Source organism: Empidonax traillii, unplaced genomic scaffold (assembly GCF_003031625.1).
Source record: "Empidonax traillii isolate 1590-97213 ecotype Southwest subspecies unplaced genomic scaffold, ASM303162v1 scaffold1217:size511469, whole genome shotgun sequence".
NCBI classification, from domain to species: domain Eukaryota; kingdom Metazoa; phylum Chordata; class Aves; order Passeriformes; family Tyrannidae; genus Empidonax; species Empidonax traillii.
In genome coordinates, this window is record NW_020956410.1 from 234,641 (window position 1) to 257,312 (window position 22,672).

At 41.9% G+C, this 22,672-nt stretch overlaps 1 protein-coding gene across 2 annotated transcripts in view; it reads right to left on the reverse strand.

Annotated features, from left to right (window-relative positions):
* MNAT1 (MNAT1, CDK activating kinase assembly factor) overlaps positions 1-22,672 on the reverse strand; it is a 122,079-nt gene that overhangs the window by 85,333 nt on the left and 14,074 nt on the right. For both annotated transcript variants that reach the window (XM_027905884.1, XM_027905885.1), the window contains exon 2: positions 1,035-1,187. In XM_027905884.1, coding sequence (XP_027761685.1) covers positions 1,035-1,187 — 153 coding nt within the window. The remainder of the gene's footprint in view (positions 1-1,034; positions 1,188-22,672) is intronic.

Below are 22,672 nucleotides of genomic sequence, written 5' to 3' on the forward strand. Positions count from 1 at the left end.
AATTCCCAGAACTCAGGCAAAATTCCAATTTGGAGGCATTTTTTCCTGCCTCCCAAAAACTAATCTGGCAAACTGAAGTGGGCCAAGTATTTTCCAATGTTTTCTCTTCTAACTAAACTTCATTCCATGTTTAGTCAACTCAGTTGACTTCATTCCAGTTTGACTTCTGTTAACTTTAGTAGACTTTAAAATCCAACATCAAAATTATTACTGCTTTCCACATCAGCATCTTGGTATTCAGCAACACAGTTTCCCCACATCTCAGCAACATCATGATTTATTCAGTACTGTACTAAGTCTCAAATAAAGGCTGCCAAGCTTACAATTTACCTGTACTTTCATTTTTGCACGCACAACTCTCTCTCTGGGTTTGTTACATTTCACCAGACCCTCTTCTATCAAACACCAACTGGCTCCCTTATTTTCCTTATAAAATGCTGTTTCTTGGCCACAAGGAGGGAGATGCAATTTCAGACCTCATTTATCTCAATTCCAAGAGCTTTCAAACCTGCATGACAGGCTAGTAACACCAGGCTTGTAAGGAACCATTTCCACTAACAACTGCTGCATGAAGTTAAAAAACAATGTGAACTCTCTTTTGTCCATTTTGATTTTTAAGGGCACCAGCCTTCAACTCTCAGAACAGGTCCCCAGGGAACAAAACAATCAAGGTCCTGTTTCTTGCCCTACTCCCATGTTCACCCTCTCAAAGGGAAAGCAGTTGTACTCCTCAACATCTAATCATCTCCATTTAGGAGGCAAGTCTTTGCCAAAGGAGGCCAGATAGAAACACCCAATGTTTTCTAATGCTAAGCAGGAATCCCTCAAGGCTAAATTGAGAATTAAGTCCTCAGTTGTTGCATAAAATCAGATTCTCTGAAATCCCTCCATGATAAATGGAGTCAAGTGTTATGGTTTGTGACTTTAGGGAAAAAAAAAAAAAATCTCCTCTGTACTACTGGAAAAGTCAATTTCTTAAAATCGTGATCCCTGAAATACTTCCACCTTCTGCTCTTCAAACTAGTCACACTCACATTTTCAGCACTTTCTTCCGAATTTCCACTTCCTTGTCGACAGCAGGATCCTCGAAGAGCTGCACCCTGAAGTTACTCTTCCTCAGGGGGGTGTCGCACTCGTGGCAGTTCCCGGCCCCTCTCACAAACAGCAGCTCCACGCAGCTCTCGCATCTGCAGGGGAAAGGAAGGGGTGTGAGGGCAGACAGGTGTTAAACGGGGATGAGACACAGGATTGCCCCCCTTGTTTGCTGTTTGGACCCTGCACCTCCCCTGGATTTCACCGTTCCTGCAGCACCCAAGCGTGGCGGGAGGCCAGGGCTCTGCACCGCGGCCGAACGGGAACAATCTCAGCAGCACAAACACATTTATTCTCCCCCTGCCCAAACAACTCGGCCTCTCTGCTGGGACCCAAAGTTAATCCGAACAACGGTGGGATCTGTGTCGAGGGGAAGTTTGTTTATTGACACCATCAAACCCATTCTGAATGGGCCGCGCTGCAATATCCTCACTTGCTCTAAAGCAGCACCTTTGCTGCACGAAAAGCCCCGTTTGTTCTCCTGGTGCCACAGAGCAAGGGACAATTCAGCACAAGCACGGACATAAACCTCGCCCACAGCCTTCCAAGCGTTTACCACAGAGGAACTGCTATAACAAACCTCAGCTATACTCCAGTCAGGTAAAGCTAAAAGAACCAAAAAACCATTTCAGGCAGCAACCAGCAGCTTTCCTGTGCCTTCTGGTAATACTTTTAAAATTGCACATAAAATAAACTTGACACGGAGGTTGCACAGAAGTAAAGCAAAAATATCCTTCTGCTTTTATTTCTTTTGTCTTAACGAAGACTTCCTATTTTAAAGTGACGCTTGAGGACCAGTCAGTTGGCATTTAATAAAGGAAGAACAAACAACAAGGAAGCCAATTTTAAAAAAATTGGGTAGTAATAACGTGCAAATTTCTAGCAGAGGACAACACCTGCTGCAGTCATTTCCTACTGCTGGGGAGGCAAAGGAGTGCCTATTTATAGTTTTGCTATAATGAAGCCAAAACAGTTGTACATTAAGGGCTAAGTTGTGTTGTACCTTCATAAACCCAGCACAAAAGCTAAACAAGTTAAGAGAAACACTGACACAGTTGCGAAGGATCCTAAACAAAACTTTCACTCTGCTGACCTACCCCCAGCTAAACTGGTTCCAGTCCCTGCAGAGGCAGAGCTGAGGAGAGCCAACCAGTTTTACCCAGCTTCTGTTTTCAAGATTAGAAAGTGCAAAACAAACACAATTGTATCTCAGAATTAAAAAAAAAAAAAAAAAAAAAAAAAAAAAGAGCATTTTTTTGTTGTTGTTAACACAAGGAGAACTTTCATTTTCAGCTTCAAAATGCATCTTGCGCAGCAGCTGCCAATGTTAAGGAGCAGACCTTGAATTTAGTGGGGCATTTTCCTGCTCCAGAATTCCTTTAGTCAGAAAACAAAGTGTATTTATAAACACGAGTTATCTGGGAAAGGAAAGATCAAATTTTTTTAGCACACTAGGCCTGAAATTCATGCGTTGCTGGGACAAGAGGCTCAAGAGAATAACAAAAAATTAGTATAATGAATATAAAGAAAACAATTTAGGTTCCCACTACAGAAGAAGTAATACTAAAGCAGGCAAGGCAGGCAAAGGGTTTTTCTCCTTCCTCCCCCAGCCTGTCCGTGCATGCAAGGGCCCAACATAAGGACAGTTTCACTGTCTCCTTCATTTTGGCAGCTCGTGCTGTTCATGTGTCTCTCTCAACGCAGCAGCCACTGCACAGAAAACCCCCCACACCTCCTCTTTCCTGCATTACAGAAAAAGGAGTGTAAAGCTACAGAACCAGGCAGGTGCATCCAAGTGCAGGTGTCTGTACTGGTTTTTTGTCATGGTATTGCCTAAGGACCAACAGAACAGGGGCTCCATGTGCAGGATATTAAACACTGACAGTAGCCCCTGAAATTACTTCACTCCCCCCTTCTCTAAATCAACATTTCAAGTTTACACAGGACTTGACTATGGAAACAATCCCTTCTTGGAAAAGCACTTCATACAAGTGTTTCAATGCCTTCCCAAACTGAAACCACTGTTTCTAGGGCTGGAAAATAGCTTTCCATACACGAAAAGATGAGTCAACACCTCACTATGGGAATCCCACATCAGGTGATCACATTCTCGCTCACTCACGCATATCCACCCTTATATTTATTTGTAGATAACTCCTTCTGAACTCAAAGGGGGCTATGTGGGACAAGTCAAGGGCAGACCTGGACTCTGTCCATATCCTGCCTCCTCTCCATCTCCGGATAGCTTTAATACACACAGTTAGATCCCAAGCTTCCTTCCGGGCTGTTCATTCTTGCCCCCACAAACCGCAGCCACTCTGCCAGCGATGGCAACGTTTGGTCACACATTTCCATCTGATCCTTGAGGAAGGAAAAAAGCCATTTCCCGAATCCCAGAGTTCCTTTTGGTTTCGCTGCAGACCACGAAAGTCAGAGCACAGGCCAACACCAGGAAGGCAAAGGTGGGTTTAATGAATTATTTCATGTCTTGAAATAAAGATTTCAAAATGTGACTGGAAAAAAATTTATCTTGCATTGTAAAATTTAAAAATACAGCATGATATTTTTTTTTCCCGTGGTTTATTTTTTTATTAAAGATATGCAGCAATTTCTGTGACTTCACCAAAGGTACCCAACTCAAACAGCCAGACATCCTGGGCAGCAGAGGGGCAGCCCAGCACCACAACTGGTATTACAGACTCCTCAGGGCACACAGACCACAGCAGTTTGGGAGGTCCTTTCTTTGCAAGTCCAACTCTTCCAGATAGGCCTTAGTGTAAAGACAGCTGACTGTGGAAGCAGGACATCTTCCAGGGCATTTTTCATTGTCCAACATGTGCTTTTCCCAAATGAGTCAAACACCAAAACACTTGATTAATTCACCTTCAAATCAGGGCCAAAACAGATGGCCACAAGTTTTTTCTAAATTAGAAGCCTTAAATTGGCAATTTTTCATACGCACAACAAATGCTGATGCTTAAAAATCAGGTCTGTATATTGGTTCAATACTGAGTATGTCTGAAGACAAAAGCTTCACATGAGATCTAAAACAATGTGTGATGTTGCTGATTCTCCTCTTCACACCAAGGATGCACAGTCCCTGCAATCTGTGTTCTACTTCATACACTAAGTCATTTCATTACCTTTTGGATTTGAGTTTGTATCCTGGAGAATGGGTAATCAGGATGAAGATATCAATAGAAAACATCCAAGGAGTTACACATGCACAGAGACAGGGAAGACTACTAGTAATGCCACCAACAAAAGCCATCACAACACCTCCAGGACCAACAAAGTCTTCAACACCAGGATAATAAATATCAGTATGCTCATTCTCATTTCCATGGACACTGGTTTGATCTGTCTTGTTCTTCCCCTTCATCCCATGAAATAATAAACAAAAGGCTCGGTCTCTAAGCAGTCCAGAACAACACCACATCTTTGAGGAAAGCAAACAATAAAGTATCTAGATGGTTTGGCACCATCAGTGCACAAACAGCACTGCATGCCCTCATGTCAACGTTCATGGACTTCAGGACCAGGACTGCACTAACAATGCTTTTGGTAAACAAGCAGAGGTTCCCCTCCAGAAAACTGTTAAGATATTTATCAACTAAATTACACTTACTGGAACTAAGTGTTTGTTTTGGACAGCGTGTCTTCAAAAGTCACAAGATTTGTGCCCAATCCTGCACTCCCCAAACATTCCCTTCGTGAAGGGATGATGGCAGATAAGGAATCAAACCTCTGGGACACTGAACAGACGAAAATGGCTCACAAAATTCGCATAGCTCGATGGTGCTGCTCCCTTTTCTAGCTTGGCTGGCAAGGGAGCAAACTAAACAGAATAGAGGAAGAGCTATTTTCACAAGCAGCAGAGTACAATATATTCTCTTATAAAATTGTAGATTCTGCTGAGCATTACAAAAATTTGCAGGGCTTTAGATATGCAGCCATTAATCATTTCAGGACAAAAAAAAAACTTTATGGTTTTTGCTGTTGACCAGGAATATTACAGAATGAATTACTACCCTTCTTTACAAAGCCTGTTTTTAGTAGATATACTCATTAAACAGTATCAAATATTTAGAATCTCTAAGTCCCTCTGTCTTCAGCTTTTATAACCAAGAGGTTTCTGTTAAGTAACTCACAAAACAAATAATCCTCTCCCCTATGGAAAAACCAGCTTAGATTAAAAAATAATAATAGTCTTCAATATATAGCCAAGACCCGAACCACAAACAAGTGGAGTGGAAAGAATCAGCAAAAACGGTGTGTTTTCACTTGTTCCTCAGTTCTGATGTCAGAGGGAAATAAATTTACTTACAGAAATGGAATGACTTGATTTATGGTGAGGGAACATCAAAAACCAACAGAAAACACACACATGAGAAAGTCTACAGAATGACATCTAGATTTTTAAATTGAAGATGCTTCTAGAAACATTCCCAGGCTTTTTGCTTAGGTTGGGTTAAGACAATTTCATGTTCTCCTACAGAGATTCTTGAACTGAGACAAGAAAGGCCCAATTTGGAGGGAGCAGCTGCCAAACCTGTTTATTTCACAACCTTCAGTACATTTAACAAATCCTCATAACCCACAGTGGTTTCTGCTACGTAGCCAAGAGCTCATCAACTATTTGCAGTTGGCCAGTGCAGGTTTATTTTCTGGGCTGATGGACAAGGAGGCACAGCCTAGAAGGCAGGTTCTTCCTGGAGTCTGCAGCCATGATGATCCCTGTGATTCAAAAAATCCAGAAGAACTGAGCAAAAGCAATTTTCTTCCATGTTACAGCTTAGGAATCAAAAGCAGAGGGAAGAGAAAGATGAGTGACTGCAGTGACATCAAGTGCTTCCAAGAGCATCAGAATAAAGAAGCTTACGAGATCAGGAGCTCCCATGTGAGCGCAGAGTTAGGGACAAAAGTAAGTCTTTTCCTTTTCACACCTCAGCCTCAGGAATTTGTAAATCCTTATGCAAGCACTTGCAGAAGCTGCTGGCTATGTGTTTTGGGCCATCTCTTCTCTAACTGCCAAATACAAGAGGGAGTTGGGAGGTGATACCAAGTACTCTTGCCCTGGTCCCTGTTTAGATTCTGTGAAGTCCTACCCATGGGGATCTTGCTGTTCTCGCCTTGTAAGGAGACACCTCCAGAACGCTCTCAAAACCTCACCTGGCCGAAAACCCCACAGTGGGTCTTGTCTTCAACTAGCAAACCAAGAGGTCTCACAAGCAGCTCATGTGCCACATAGAGACTACAGCTCATTATGGCAACAACACACATCTCAGCTTTCTGGCAGAAATCAAAACTATCACTCAGTAGATACGAATTTTGGGGTTTAAAACACTGCTGATAGGCTATCTGCAGTTGTCTGCAGCTCCCTTCTCTTCAGCCCACAATCACACGCACTGCAACACAAAATCTCAGAGATTACTTCGCTAACATTTCATTTTTTTTCAGAAGTATCAAGACTCCAGAGAGTTGATCTGAAACCCCCTCCTTTAAGCAACAAAGCAAAACCAAAAAGAGAGTCCAGTACTCTCCTTATATCTGCGTTATGTCAATTCCCAGCGTCATCTGCCAAGCTGCTGAGCACACAGTCTCCCTTTTAGACTATTTATATCTTTTGGGAAAAGGATGCATGCGCACACTTCTGCTTCATTTTCCTTCTGTCAGACGAGTTCTGCTCCCTATTGCAGAAAGGAGGAGGTTAAACGAGCCCAGACATCTCAAAAATTTAGGAGGCAGCCACAGTTAACCCTATTTTCCAAACACCCATGTACATACACTGCTCTACAGACCCGTTCATCTCAGCTGCACTCACCAGAGAGAAAGCAGACCAGGTAGTGGTTGAACTACAGCCTTGACTGACTGGCATTTTAAGGAAAAATAAAAAAGACATACTGATTCAATTAATAACAAACAGAAATATTTCCACCACCCATTGTGTTTCAACATCTCACTACAAAACCATTTCAAGTGGTTTGGACCTGACAAGAGGGTTTGAAGCAAGCTGAAACTTAACTCACATTTATCCAGTACAGATGAGTCTTTTGTTTCAACTTGAAAAAGAAAATTAAACCTTTTATGGTATTAACTCTGGACAGTATAGACAAAATATTTCTACAGGTATTTAAATAAAGGTGAGTATTTATGAGATACCACTGCCTAGTCAATTAAGGACACAACCATAAAAACATGTCTTACCAGCACCATTATGTCAGTTTGGCCAAACAACAGGCCAGTACCTGACACTTCAAGAGCAGCTGTGTGGCATTGAGAAATAAGTGCTTTCACAATGATCAGGCACACCAAAACCGACCTAGAATTTACCCAATGTACCAGAACAACTACTCCAAACCCATTATGTTCTACTGGGCAAACACATGCACTAAAATAATAATTCAACTGTGTCAATAACCCTTCTATTATGCTTCATTCTCCTTGAATGAGAACTCTGCAAGTTCTCAGCAAACACCAGCTTGGGTAGCTATGAGGATCAGCAGCTGCCCACAGCGCACCTGAACTCAGGAGGCAATTACGAAATTTCCCATCTGTCTAAATCGCAGAAACTGCGCTTTTTGAGACATGATCCGGCTCAACGTTGCCCATTGTCTCAAGACAAACATACTTATGGTTAACAAGTTTGAGATCTCACACGGAACTCCACCAGAGACACGTTGCTCCCTTCTCCTTCTGTATCCATGTGTTGCCCCGTGAGAAAGTCCTATGAGGGCTGACAGGTCTTACTGCTGAAGTGCTCTAAGCATTCCCTGACTCAGTTACACCAAACACCTGCACACACAAGAAATCACACACTGGGAAAAAAAAAAAAAATCAAACACAGACAATGGAAAATGAACGCTTTGGGGACCCAAAAGAGTCACGAAAAAAACTTTTACTTGATCCAAAAGAAGGCTTTCACCTTCTGTCCTGTACTCTCAATGCATTTACAGTGGGAACAGCACGTGGGAACAAGACAAGGAAACGCAGCTATATGGTAAAAGGGGAAAAACACTACAAGGTATTTGTGGCATGATGGGATATCCTGACCACATTACTGAGGGCTTGTCACGAGACACTCCCATATTTCATTCCTAATCTCAGAAAGTAAGAAGATAAAGTTGATAAGACACATCTGTAAGAGAACCAGGCATATGACCAAGGTTTTCCATAAAAACAACAGTGGTTTGGGGTCCCAGTGGGACACACGCAAAGGTTTAAAACTCTCTCAAAAATCAAAATCTTGACCCGTCTCTCGCAAACGTACCTGTTGAATGATCTGCATATGTTGGCTCATCTCTCATGGCTTTTGGGAGGAACCAAGCCAAATTCCTGCCAAGAGCACAGGCTTGTGTTTCACTGAAAGCATAGAAAGTACACAGTCCAGTTTCCTTAAGCTATTCAAACACAGACACAGTGGGGGTGTATGTACACACAATTAAAAACGACTGAAAGGAACAGCCTACTGGGGCAGTCACTGCATCATCCATGTCCTGGACAGCTCTGAAACCCCTGTCAGCGCCAAAAAAGCAAAATGTCATGAAGTGATGTCCTCTCTATCACTGAACTTGCTTGGCTAGAAAAGACTGAAAGAACAAGTTGCCATGACACAGTGGGAGCTCCTGCATAAATCTTGGCCTACGACACAATAAAATCAACTGGTTTTACCTAATTTGTCAGAAACCAGTGATCGAACTCAAAGGTTCAGACACCAGCTCCCGTTGATGAGCAGCAGAAGTCCCAACAACCTTGAGTTTATAGATGCAGCCTAGGAACTGTACCCAAACTGTACCCAAAACTGTATCCCCACATGTTAAGTCAGCACCAATGCCAGAGGAGCTGCTATAACCTGCCTTGGCACTGCTGTGCATTGTCCTTGCCCTGCTGTCCTCTCCCACAGGCCAGAACAACATTTGTGCAGCCACACAGTTATTCTTTGGGTTACTTCTTGGGTTATTTTTCAGCCAGGCAAACTTTCCCATTGGGTTCACCACACAGGCAGGTCACAGTCTGAACAAGATCCCTGAACTGAGATCCAAGGGATAGCCACTGGGTGGGAGGGCATAAAAAGCTGCTTGTTCCTCTTCCCAATCTCTGGGTCAACAGCACCCTTTGCTGTTTATTAACTTTTCTCCTTCCCTTCCCTCTTACAAAGCTTTTGTGACATACTCAGCTACTTTAGCTTGATCCAAAAGTATAAGGAGAGAGAACAGGAAGTGTTGATCATTATTTCAGGGTAACCCTACAAGTTGCTTGAACAACACACCTCTAAACAGGTGAGTGGAAGCCCAGTTAGAACACAAGGAATGCAATGACAGGTGGGGTAGTAGACAGATATGAGTAGTATTTTTCAGGACTGCTAAAAATAAGAGAACCAAAAGAACAGCACAAATTATTTCAGAATACTTTAAACAAAACACAAAAGATTATTTTACAGCCAAGTCCTTCCAGGATAGAAACAGAAGGCAACACAACTGAACGAAAACTCACGCATTCGAAACAAGTCACAAAGTCACCGTGGGAGCTCATCATTTAAAGAGCACAACCCAGGGGAAGAGACACTTCTACACCAATTAAATAGCACCTCGTGGTGCCTCTGCCATGAGGTGCAGTCATGAAGACAACCCAAGGACACATCAGAAAAGCCGCCGTTGTCAGAAAGAGTTACCAGCAGGATGTGAAATTTCACCTGAAGTGACATTTGCAGTTCTGGTCACTCACTCTCCAAACAGATGAGCTCATCCTACAAACGCACAAACGAGCAACTAGATGATCACAAGATTTGGAAGACTGGCTTTTCAAGAGAAACAGCAGAAAAAACTATTTAAACTAAAACAAGTCCAACCAATAAAGCAAAAATTCACACTGGAAACTGTATTTCTCATCAGTCACCATAGTGGGAGTCTGGAAGCAGAACCAACAGAAGTAACAGGACAAAAATTAGTTTTAAAAAAATTAACAGTAATTAATTTTTAAAAGTTCTATAGGATCACAGGGAGGATCTGATGACCTGATTGCATTCAACAGGTAACTAGATCTGATAATGGAGAAGGTGCCTCCAGTCTTAGCCATGGTCCTGGTTACCTTCTCTACTGACTGAAGCATTAAGACAAAAAGAGTCTAGGAAGAAAAATAAAAAAGGAGGAAAAAAAAGCTAATATTACATGCATCTTTGAATACTGAAAAAAAAATTTAAAGGATGACAAGCACAGCACAGATGTTCTAGCATCTGCTCCCTCTGCTCATGACAGAAACCACTCTGCCATCAGTCTAAGGCAGTCTTCACAAACTACACAGTTTCATATTCTTTTATCAAACCCCAATTAATTCATCTTATCTGGCACACACCATAAAACATATATTTCTGAGATCCAAACTTGGTTCACTTGGATCAATTTTTTTTGCGTTGTGGAAAAAGAAAGTAAGATCACACCGTTCCGGTTGTCTTTAATAGCTGACACAACAGCACAGAAGAAAACTCCAGAATAAGCGTCCTCAGCTTGTCTTGTTTCAGACAAAACATGCAATTTAGTATGGAGATATATTCTACCAGTGCGTAAAAAGTCCTTTCTGCAGCTAAAGGCTGTGGTCATGACTCAACAAATCGTCATTCCCACCTCCTCATCAGTCCAATCCAGCCTAAGGGAACAAACTGCTGCCTTTTCAGTCAGACAGACCAAAAGCACCAGTAGCCTTTGAATACTAAGGACTCAGTAGCATTTTTGGTGTTGAGAGCACGCTGGTTTCCCAGACTAATGTAGGTAATTTTACATCATATCCCAATTCCCTACTGGAATTTCAATTGATTGGGGCATTATTTATTTCCTGCCCTAAAGCACCATTTAAAATTACTTGCTAAATCTCTGTTGCCTTTACTATTACAGTTTGAATAGCTGGATGTCAGAGAAGGAAGAATGATCTCTATGGAGTCCTTAAATACCTTACAGAGCAGCCTAAATTATTCTGAACATTAGGTTGCAGAAAATCTCATCAGAAGAAAGAAAAACAAAGAAAAGACGAAACTTAATAACATTTTATTGCCTTCTTTCATCCAAATACAGACTTAATCCTCCAAGAAATAAGCCTAGGCAAGTTTATGTTAAAAAGAAATGCTCTGACAAATCTACTTGGTTTTTTTAACCTAAAAAAGTTAAAGGACAGGTAAAGAACAAACCCAAAACCAAGTGAAGCATCTCCTGTTGAAATGGATCACTCATTTAGGAGTGGCTGAGCTAACTTGTGCCTCGTGTGTGTCCTATCACTTCCCAGAGCCAGCACTTTTGATCCATTAATGTTCTTTGGCAGCACAGGCACCTTCTCAGGCTCCGTGTCTGCATTCTCTGAAACTGCAGCACTAACACATCCAGGAGTTACAAATTCCTCGAATTGCAGCTGTAGTTTCAGTTTCTGTACCCAACAGATTTTAACCGCATTTTCTTTAAATGCTTCTTTACCTCACCAATCTTAATTTTCACCGGTACAACTGCAAAGGAGATATTCATTAGAAAAGCCCAACAGTAGCACTTCAATCAGTTCCCCCACCTCCTGAGTCTCATCTGGGAATCTCCCACTTCCTACCAATTTTTAAGGGTCATTCCTCACTTCATTTTCACATAATCCCTAAACAACCATTATCACATCTTTTCTCAGCAGGAGATAAAATATAGACTGTGCTTCATAAACAGCGGAGACCTTAAGATTACATTCTTGGTGGGACACAGCATGATAAATATTTCAGGGATGTCTTGAAATATCCTACAATATACAACACGTGGCCAGTGAAACAAAATGTCAAAAAACAAGTGTGTTTATTAAAAAAAAAATAGACGTAAAAACAAACCAAAACCTCCCTCCCCCATCCCACACGGGCCACGGAGCAGGTCAGACTGCAATTTCCTTTTCAAGGGTGGCAGAGATCCTGACCTACTAAAAGCCTTGTAGGGAACTTTTTTTTTGCATTGTAAATTTAATCATTTTTTTAAAAAATGCTTTTTCCTCAAGTTTAAAAATAAATGGCAGTTGCTATTTCAGTACCTTAAACGAACTGGTGAAAGTCACACAAACTTTTGGAAGCTAAATGGTAAAGTCATATTCACTGCAACTACTTTTAGATATTTAACAAAAAATAAGGAGGATGTGTCAGACCTTCAACAGCTATGCTGGCATCTCAATCATTTCCTACAGACAGTAGGGAATAAAAGCCCGGCCCTATTCCAGGGAAGCTGGAGGCAGTTTCACAGGTTATCAAACACAAAAGGCTAAGTGAGCAAACATATTACTCACCATACCAGAGGCGTAACACAAACCGTTCTCTCAAAGTTCCAGCAGATTTTGAAGAACTTTATCATGATGAAAATTTGTGATTTGTATTCATTCTTTTAGTATTTGTTAGTAGGCGAGGCAGTGAGGAGAATCAGTTGCACAGAGGGAGCAAGAAGTGAGAAAACTTGTATTAATGGAGGATCAAAGAGACAAAAGCAAAAAAAACCTTACATTTTAACAAAATACATTAAATTTTTGTTAGTATTTATATCAGTACACGTTCTGCCACAAACCACACCGAGCAGAACACACAAGTGTAGTTACTCAGCAGTGGATGCACATTCTGGGACAGGAGGGAAGATGACACACAGCCGCCTCCCCACACTGGTGAACCGATCAGGACCAAATTGTTGTCAAATGATTTGAAGTCAGAAAAACATCCCCAAATCTGTTTGTCATTATGTGAAGCTCCTCCCGTGTATAAATGCCAAACTCAGAGCACAGATTTGCTGTTTGCTCGTCACTTGTGCGTGGAAATAGCTGGGAAGAAGTATTTTTGGATGCCTGTTTCAGCACAAACCCCACCTGCCACCATCCGTGGGACTGGTCTAAGCAGACCCATCGTTATGCAGAACATTTTTGTTCATTCCTGTATCTGTATAATGTTGACTACAAAAAGTTCTCCATTTCCAATCACTACTTCAGCAGACAACCAAAATCCACCATTATCCACAGTCAGAGGCACCACAGCCCACTACTCTCACTGATCAAGTAAAGAACCACTGAAAACAAGCAAGGAAATGGAAATCCAGTCCCAAGATCCAGGTGATCGGTTCCAGACAGTATTTGAGCCGATCTGTTTCACCTAAATATCAGCTGAGGAACACTCAACAATGCTCCAGCTTCTCCCATAAACACCACACTGCTCCATAATTACAGGGAATCTGTGCACGTACTCCAAAGCAGCATTTATTTAGGCTCACAACTGTGTTTAAGGCCATGTGTAAAGAACATTGTTCCTGGCCTGAGAAACAGTGAACAGCGTTTTCCTTCTCCGTATAAATCACACGCAGTAACCGCTTGATATTATCTAGTGCCACTAAAGCAGTCAAATTAAAACAAATCAGGAGAGCACACCCTCCAGCACACAACTCTGGGAAGATCAAAAGCCTTTGAACACAGACTTGCAATGTTCTTTTACATGCTCCCAGTCTAACTCAAATGATAAAGCTCATATACAATAATGAGAAGAAGGATTTTTCCACGACCGCTCACTCAAAATATAAAAATCAACACATTTTTTTTTACACGCGATTTTTTGACTCTGCAGACCCTCCCACAGAGCAATGGCCACTAGCAAATTCCATGATGACCAACAGATTGGGAGATTCAGTGAAGAAACTCAAAAAACCAAAGGATTAGCTTTTCAGAAGAGAATGACCCCTCCAATTACTGACATTTCGGAGATGCACAGACCACCTTTAACCTTCTTGGCCAAAGTAAGCTCTATGTGTGCAAAAATGAATCTCTAAGGAGATCCCAGACTAAAATATTCTCATCATTTTACGGAATTGTGTATTACTATGAATTATTGGGCTCAATCCTGCAAGCTTAATGCACAAACTGTCCTTGATGCCCAACAGGGATAACCTGGGCAAACAAGGCTCCTTTCATCGAGGCTTTTCAGAACAGTTGTGTGGAATTTCAAGGCCAGGTTGGGTGGGGCTTGGAACAACCTGGTGAATGGAAAGGTATCCCTTCCCACAGCACCGGGAGTGGAGTGAGATCATCTTTAAGGTCCCTTCCAACCCAAACCATTCTATGATTCCATGTTGATATGAAACCTAAATTTTTCTGGCTTGAAAGCTCAGTGCTGTGGCACACATTTGGGGAGGTGGTTATGTTCAAGTTGAGGACCATGACTGTTACACAGACAATTTCGACTCACCACCAATACCTATGGTTAGCAAGTAGTCTACTTCATATAAATCTACTCCTGCCATTTATAATATAATTTTTTAAAGTTATCTAAAGCTCTCAGACTCCCATGAACTTCAGACACTCTCTTAACTTTCCAACTTTTATCTGAAGTGCAATCCAAGATGCTTCTACCCCCTAAAACCCCATGCAACATTTTGGGCAGACATGTAAGGTGTTTAACAGCATTTTTTCCAAGAAACATTAAGGATGCAATAGAGAAGTTGATCACCTTGCCTAATTTACACAAAGGACATAAGCCAAGTGTACTGATCAAAAATAAAACAGAGGTAGCCAAAGATAAAGAAAGGATGAGTCTTCTGTAGCTATTGAAGTCTGCACCCTGGCTGTTGCACTCAACAATTAAACCCTGAAAAGAATCCAGTTACAGACACAGCCTGTGGTTCATGACTCATGGTACCATTGTGCAACACAAGTATCTGAAAAGCAACTGCAGCTCATCTGAAAAAGCCATTTACAGCCTACCAGCCTACCCAGGGCACAAAACACCATATTGAGTGTTTTCCTTGGAAAACCCTGTAAAACGAGTTTTGCGACACCCACTGCATCACGACCTGAATCCAACGTACAAAGTTAACCAGTTTAACAAAATTCCCCGGTAAAAAAAACATGCTATGGTTGGTAATGGAAATCAGGACGATCAGGCTGAGTTCCCAAGATGACTGAACCCAACACAGAAACACCTCCCTGTGTGTACTGGTGAAGCACAGCCATTACCTGCTGTCCTGCCACTATTCCCTTCCCTCAGCAAGTTCTGGGGCAGGAGGGATGTCAGACCCAAAACTGGAACCATCACCCTACCTTAATTTGCTTGCAAACAAGAGTTGACCGGCTCATCAGAAATAAATAAATGTGTAAATTAATTCAGTGATCCTAAGGATGTACATAAGATCCTCCCTTCATTCTCCTCCTTTTAAGACACCTTTCCCTGTCTCTTTATGCTTAGTGCTGTATCTCCACCACATCAGCATGCTGAGTCTTCAAAACCATTTTGTATTAAAAAATAGAATACATGACTCAGATGGTTCTAAGACATATATGCTTACTCAGTACTCCACCCCAAAATAACACCTTAACAGCAATATATATTATAGTTTCCAGAACTGACAAGTACTTGTCTGCAAAACTTTCCAATGATAGAACTGAGGCACCTGTGAAATGCTGGGTTTTTTTTCTGCAGAAATCAGCGTCATTAAACACTGGAAGGGAATTTCATTGCTGTTATGTAAATTTAACGCAACCGAGTAGCAAGATGATCAATTTTCACCTTTTATCTGAAAGTGCTTTCATGGAAGAAAGACAGACACTCTCTCCCACAAAGGGATATTTTCTGCTGGTCAGTCCCTCTTATCTGGTTGCTGAAGGCCTTGACAATACTCTCACTTCTCAGGGCAGCTGCCCTTAACCACACAGACACAATGACACCCAACTCCTACCCAGGCTGTACAGGTGGAAGTCAATCTCAGTCAAATTCTCACAGGCTTTAAATTATAAACTGCTAAAACTGTGAGAACGTGTACAGTGGAGGCAGCTTAAATATAATATGGTTTAATTGCATGAAGATGTGAATGCACTAATAAGATAATGGCATGTTTTGGTTCTGCAGCAATTGTCACTCTGGGAACGGCGTCAGACAGTTCAAACTGTCACCAGCACCTGCCTCGTACCCCACCTACACAGCAGTGAACACTGAAAGACAAACCCGTGTGATTTCTGCTCAGCAGCTTTCAGCAAAACCAGATTCAAGTGAAGCTCAATGGTCCATTAAATGGCCAGGCCAAAAGAGGTTCTTTGGTTTTGACGATGTACAATTAAGTCACTTTTCTCACCCCCAACATACCAGTTTAACAGGCATGTTAACACTCAATACTTCATCACAAGTTAGCTAAAAATATGTGGCTTAACAACAGCTCACAGCTTGTACGTTCTAAGACGTAACATGTCAAAATGTGAATATATTCAGGTCTTTTTTACTATTAAAAAAAAAAAGTGGCCTAATCCTTCAGCCCATTTCTACGGGGAGAGCTGACCCGGCTTCACGGTCCTCTGGGAACTGAGGTCTCAAGGAAGGAATGGAAACAAAACCACAATATTTGGTGGTCTTCAAGGAGGTTTTGGGTTCAGCTCCATATACTTATTTGAACAGTCCCACAGGTATCACAGGTAAATAAAAACTCTGTTCATTACTGTTTGCAAGACCAAGCCTCTCAAGACAATGGCCTACTGAAAGCAAACAGAAAAACCTCAGAACACAGAAGGGAGAAAAGAAAAAAAAGACAGATACAGACTTGAGAAAACACTTACTACATGTGCTGGATAATTCCCATGTAACTGGAGTTTTTGCTTTCCCTAGCAACGCAGTGTGGATCCAGGACTGCCCAACATTCCCCTCTGCAAGCAGCCCTAGCAGTGAGGCCACACTCACACCAAAAATTGTGGAAAACTCACCAGGAACTCCTTTTTACTTGTTATTCGCTGCAAACAAATACTCTCCAGTCTTTGTTCAGAAACAAAGGCTATGAGGAGTAATAGATTATTAAAGGGAAACCTGAACACTCTTCCAGAAAAGCAAGAGCCTAAACTTGACATAAAACTCAGCACAACAGACCACAACCCTGCTCTGTTTCACTCCCAATACCAGCAACAACCTTTCCACCACTAAAAACAAAAAGTATTTCTTCATGCTCTTCAGCAGTGACTTGTCAACCATCAAACAGACATGAGGCAGAAAAGCAAGGACAAAACTGCATTGCCCAAAGGGCTGATCCAAGACATGGAGTCTTTCACTCCCTGTTCTGGAGTCAAAGGTGTACATATTTGGGCAAAGTACCAAAAATACAGAGACACACTCGCTGCTGGTTGTCCTCCCTGAAGATCACCTTGCTGTAAAGGTCACAGAGCAGAAATGCTTCCTCTGTGTTTCACAGGCTGCTGATGCCACCTGGGGAAAATGCGTCAAGCCAGTCACTCCCAGAGCATTACGGAAAACCGGTTACAAGACAAAAGCCTTCCTCAGCTTTGAGGAGTGTTTACAAATGTGATGAATGCCAGTGTGTCCTAGCATGCCAGCTTGAAAACAAGTCAAGCACCTGGCCCTTAGCACAAAAGGCTGACTCACCTGTACAGCATCTATTACGCTTTGAAAAGACCCCAAGTTTAGCGCTCGGGGACACAAAGTACTTTCAGGAGGCTGACGGGAGCACGACTTTCCCTGTCCTTCTCTCCACCTGCACCACAAACGAAATTGTGGGATGGCTTCCCAAGCCAGGGGACAAAGATGATTTGCATCGTGATCCCTCTGATTGTGCACAAACACCAGCTCACCTGTTCTGCTCCACGAGGAGGGAGAAAGAAAAACAGCCACAAATACTTAAACCTGCGCTCCATGAAGCTCTAACTCCAGTGTTATTCCCCATCCCATCCTGCAGCTCCACTGAAAACTAATCCATGAAACTGAGCAAGCATTTCAGCACAATACACTCTGTATCAACTAACTCAGGAAGAAATTGTGCTTTTCCTGTTGCCACTGTATCTTCACCTTCCCTGCTCAAATCCACTTACTTTCTAGACTACCTCTCATTCAAGGATTTTTCCCCTCCCTGCAGAGAACTCTAAGTTGGGACTCATGAAACGTCTTCTGGCTCCTACCAGTGTAAACAGTGCTAAAAAATAAATTAAAAAATATATATAGAGAGAAAAAGCAGCTTGGTGGTAACAGTTGTGATGCAAAGATCAAACTTGCTTCACTGTCATTCCTGTTGCCCTTCAAACAACTTTTGCTTTGTATTATCTTCACTTTCACTTATTTAGAGAAGAAAAATAAGCCACACAAAACCCATTACTCTTATCAAGGACCATATTGAGCACCCTCCTGAGTAATCTCTTGTGCCAGCTTTTCATGCACACTGATGACAGTTTTAGAAATCCACTGTAAACCAAATCCCCCTGCATAAGCTTTGAAAGGACCATGAGAAGGTCTGAATGAGATGAGATCTGAAAACGCTCCCCACTCCAAGAAGAAAGCTGACTCCTCCCCAGCACAGCTCTTTCCAAATTGCAACACTTTCAGTAATCCACAAGTGATCCTTTTATTTTCAGGAACAAACTTTACATAACATGAAGAGGCAGTTCCTTGGAATTTGTTTAAGCTAAATCCAAATCCAAGCTATACAGTGTTTGAGCAAAAGACAAATAGAGCCTCTGCAAGCTCAGGCTGTCAACTAGAACAAACATCTTGACTCCCACAGCATGTACTGGGGAGATTGCGTGGGATCATCTGAGATCAAAGTTTTTTCTGCATGGGTGACACACACCTACCCCTTTATGTAGGAATGTTACCAGGACTGCACCATCCTGGTACAGCACTGAAGTTATCAACAAAGACTCATACAGGTACCTGATACAGATTTATGTCTTTATTTTTAATGGCATCAAATACAGCTAATACTAATGCAAGTCTAGTCCTACAGCAGCTTATCCTACTTTTAGATCTGGGCTGCCATAGTTTCCCACCCCACATTCAAGCCCTGCCACCTCTAGAGTAGCACAAGGAGCTGATAATTAAACCCCTAAAATTGATCACCTTCCACCTTCCTGAAATGGTTCCAAGTGCCAAGAAAAAGGGTTGAAACACAAGGATGGCACAGGCATGTGACACAGGGAACACCTGGATTTCAATTAGCTTGGAGTAACCATGGAGACTCAGGCGAAAGTCAACACACACCCGCAGCCACTAATTTTTATTCTTTCCCTTAACCACACCACTTCTCTTCCTGTTGCCTTTATACATAAAAGGCATGACCAGCGGCGTCTGATCACACACAAAGCATAAAAATATTTTACACTAGCACGGCCAGTCACACAGCTCATTTGTGCCAGAAGCTGAGTGTGGGAAGAGTCACAACGTTCTGAGCACAAGCAACAACAATACCACTGAAAGGGCACGACCATAGACACTCGGCAAAGCACAAACTCTTCTGCTCTAATTCAGCCTAAAAATGCACAAAGCCTGCACGTGGGGGCATAGGGCTGCCAAAGTGTCCCAGAAATCACACAGAGGGGCAGTTGCATGACAGGTTTTGCCTGGTGGCAAAAAGACCTCGTTGCTGCTGTGTATCCCCATCTCCTCCCTGTGCCTGCACCGGCGTCTCGGCATCCTGCCCCTCAGGTGTGCCCACACGACACAACTGTGTGTGAGGATGGATAACAAAGCAAGCAGAACAACTAATCGAAGTGTGGGGGGGTAAAAAAGCATGTCCCTAATAACCCCACTGCTTTTGAAACTCTCTTTGAACCCAAGCTTCCTTTCCCCTGGACCAAAGCTTCAAGTTTTCAGTCTTGCTCAGTAGCACTGGGATCATCCAGTGAATTACCTGCCCAGACACCAAGTTGTACAAATCACCAGTTGTCTACGAGCCAAATACTGTAACACAAAATTTAAGGCCTTGAGCAACCTGGTCTAGTGGGAGATGTACCTGCACATGGCAGGGGGGGTGATGATCTTTATGGCCCGTTACAATCCCTAAACATTCTATGAATCCATGATAAAATAAAACTCTTAAAAACTCTATAACTGTACTGCAGAGCGAAGCTAGAGTATAATTACCTTAACTAAATCAAATATCCTTTTCTGGAATGCCCAACATCTATCTATAGATACAATTGGCACAATCCAAGTTCAACATTTTTCATTATGAGGCTCTGAAAAGGCTGGTTTTGTTTGCTGTGGAAGCAGGTTGTGTGTTTGAGGACGAAGGGTGGATGGAAAAGAAGTTCTACATTCCCCTTATAGTGCATTTAAAAATGTAGAGATCCCTGCAAAAGCATGATAATTTTTCTCATCAGTAAGTGACATATATCACAGGAGAAATACATAGGCATAAAAAGTTTTATATCCAGACTGCTATAGAAAAGGAAGAAATCAATGATTCTCTTATTCATTACATATGCTTGATACATCCAAAAAATAATTGATTAAAATATTCTCTGATTATGGCCTAAAACAGGTCCTGCAAGATAAAAAAATACTGTTCTACATCCATTTCAGTACTCTACCACATATACAAAGGAATCACACTAAGACTCAACAAGGAGTCCTTATTTTAGTATTTTCTGATTTCTGGGTGCTAAACACCAAAACAAAACTTGAAATGTAGTTTTTATGTGCAATTCACACATTCCTCAACAGATTTCAGATAAAAACACTCAAATTATCCTTAGCGAATCTGAAAAAAAAAATCTGCAGATATTAGGAAAGGAAAATAAACAGAGTTTTATTAATGCAGTCACTCCAAACTTGCACCAAAAAAAGTGCTCTCATCATGAAATGAAACTTGACTGGTATATTTATTGCCACCCTTAGTCAAAAGAGGTCAGTGCTAAAGACTGGCAAGTAAAAGCTCTGATATCACTCAGGGAAAGATGAGGAACAGATATTTCAGACCTTTGAACTGGTAATAGTTAAAGGGGGGCCCAACACAAACCTACACCTCTCCCTCATCTCATTCACCTTCAGCTTCTACTGTAAATAGTCCAAACCAAATATGAAAACTGACTGCATTAGGACAAACTCCAAGTCTACTGCTATCAACTTATCTTAAATAAACTGTTTGTCTCTGTTAAGTAAACTATTTAACAGAAAATTGACTGTCAGAAAAACTGATGTACATTTTTTAAGCAGTGAAAATAAATCATACGGGTTTGATCCCAAAAATAATCATCACATGGAGAGTCTCTCTATTTCTATGGGTTACTGGCATGAGTGGGGCTACACTGGCACTCAAGCCCCTGATGAACTGAGCCAGCCTTTTGAAACAACAGTCTTGTTAACAGAGCTCTTTTAATCCGTTCCTCTGTTGTACAGCTCTGCATCCCAAATGGCCAGGAAACAAGAATTATAATTGGAGAATTGGATTTTTTTAATTAGCCATCATAAATTCAGTAAATACACAAATCAGTCCGCAGTGGAAGTGTCTGTCACTGACACAGAGCTGACATTGCCCAGGATGAGATCCCTACAATGGAGCCGCACAGCAAACGTTCGCTTTCCTACTTTGGGAGGTGTCAGATTCACTCGTCCACACCAGATCTCCTCTAATAAGGAAAGGGTCTCTGGCAGGGAAGAATTGAGAAGGTAAAAAAGTAGTGTTCTTGCAGTGACACGCACTAGGGAGCGGGAACCATCGGGAGCAGGGATTACAAGCCGGGGTGCCGCAGGGACCGCAGACTGCGCTGCTTTCCCCGCAGCTTCCTTCCCCTGGGCAAGGGCTCACAGGGAGCCGGGCAAAGCTGACTGAGAGGACAAAAAGGTGCTTCTCCCTGCCCCATCCTCGCTGTTTGTGGTCTCAGGGCGTCCACCCAAGCCTGTGTTTGTGGCACCTGGAGTGCTCCATGCTGGCAGTGCCAAGGAACCTGCTCCAGAGCTGCCGCTCCCAGGAGGTGCCAGTCCGACACCTTCTCCCGGTCTGCTCCAAGAGGAGACCACCAAGGTCAAGTGTTAAGTCCTGCTAAAGACTGAATAAAATTGTGGGGCTGCTTCACACACCTGAAACAGTTAAAAATATCCATATAATACGTTCGGCATGATGTTTTCCTTGGCAAAGCTGGTAAAATGAGCACAAGAAGCTGGATTAAAAAAACATGTGGGAAAACATCCTGATCAGCCCTGCCAGTGTAACGCTCCAACTAAATTAAAGCAAGAAAATAAGAACTGTCAAAAGCAATCAGGATACATGTGCCATGCAAATGCAGCTTTCTCCTGGTACTAAATTAAAATTTCTTTTCAAAAACCTTAATAGATGAAACAGAAAATTGCATACTGCCATGAAAGGGGGTGGAGTGAATACCACTCTCCGCATTACCCTTTGTATAATAACAAAGGCAATACTATGTGTAGTAGAGAATGTTTCTGCTTATTAAATTTTATGTTGCTATATTCAATAGCATGACATTATATGCGGCCTTTTTCTGCAATTAACCTCCAAAACACAAATTAAATATTTATGGATAAGTGTCAATTATGATTATGAGAAACAATAAAAGGGCCGTAAATTAAATAAAGCAGATAGAACAATAAAGTTTTTTCACATGATCAAAACAATGTTTCAGTGTTAATGTTTTCTTTTCCTAATTGAAAATGTAAAAGTACTCACAGGTGCTGTTATCGCATAAAATTTGGTAAACAATACCATCTTTTCAGCATTATGATTCACTCCCAGTAAGGAAAAGCCAAACAAGCCTGGTTGCTTCTCCCAGCTGAGCCCAGCAGTGCAACATTATTGGATGCTTCATAGAAATCTTCAGTTTGAGGCTGTCCAGA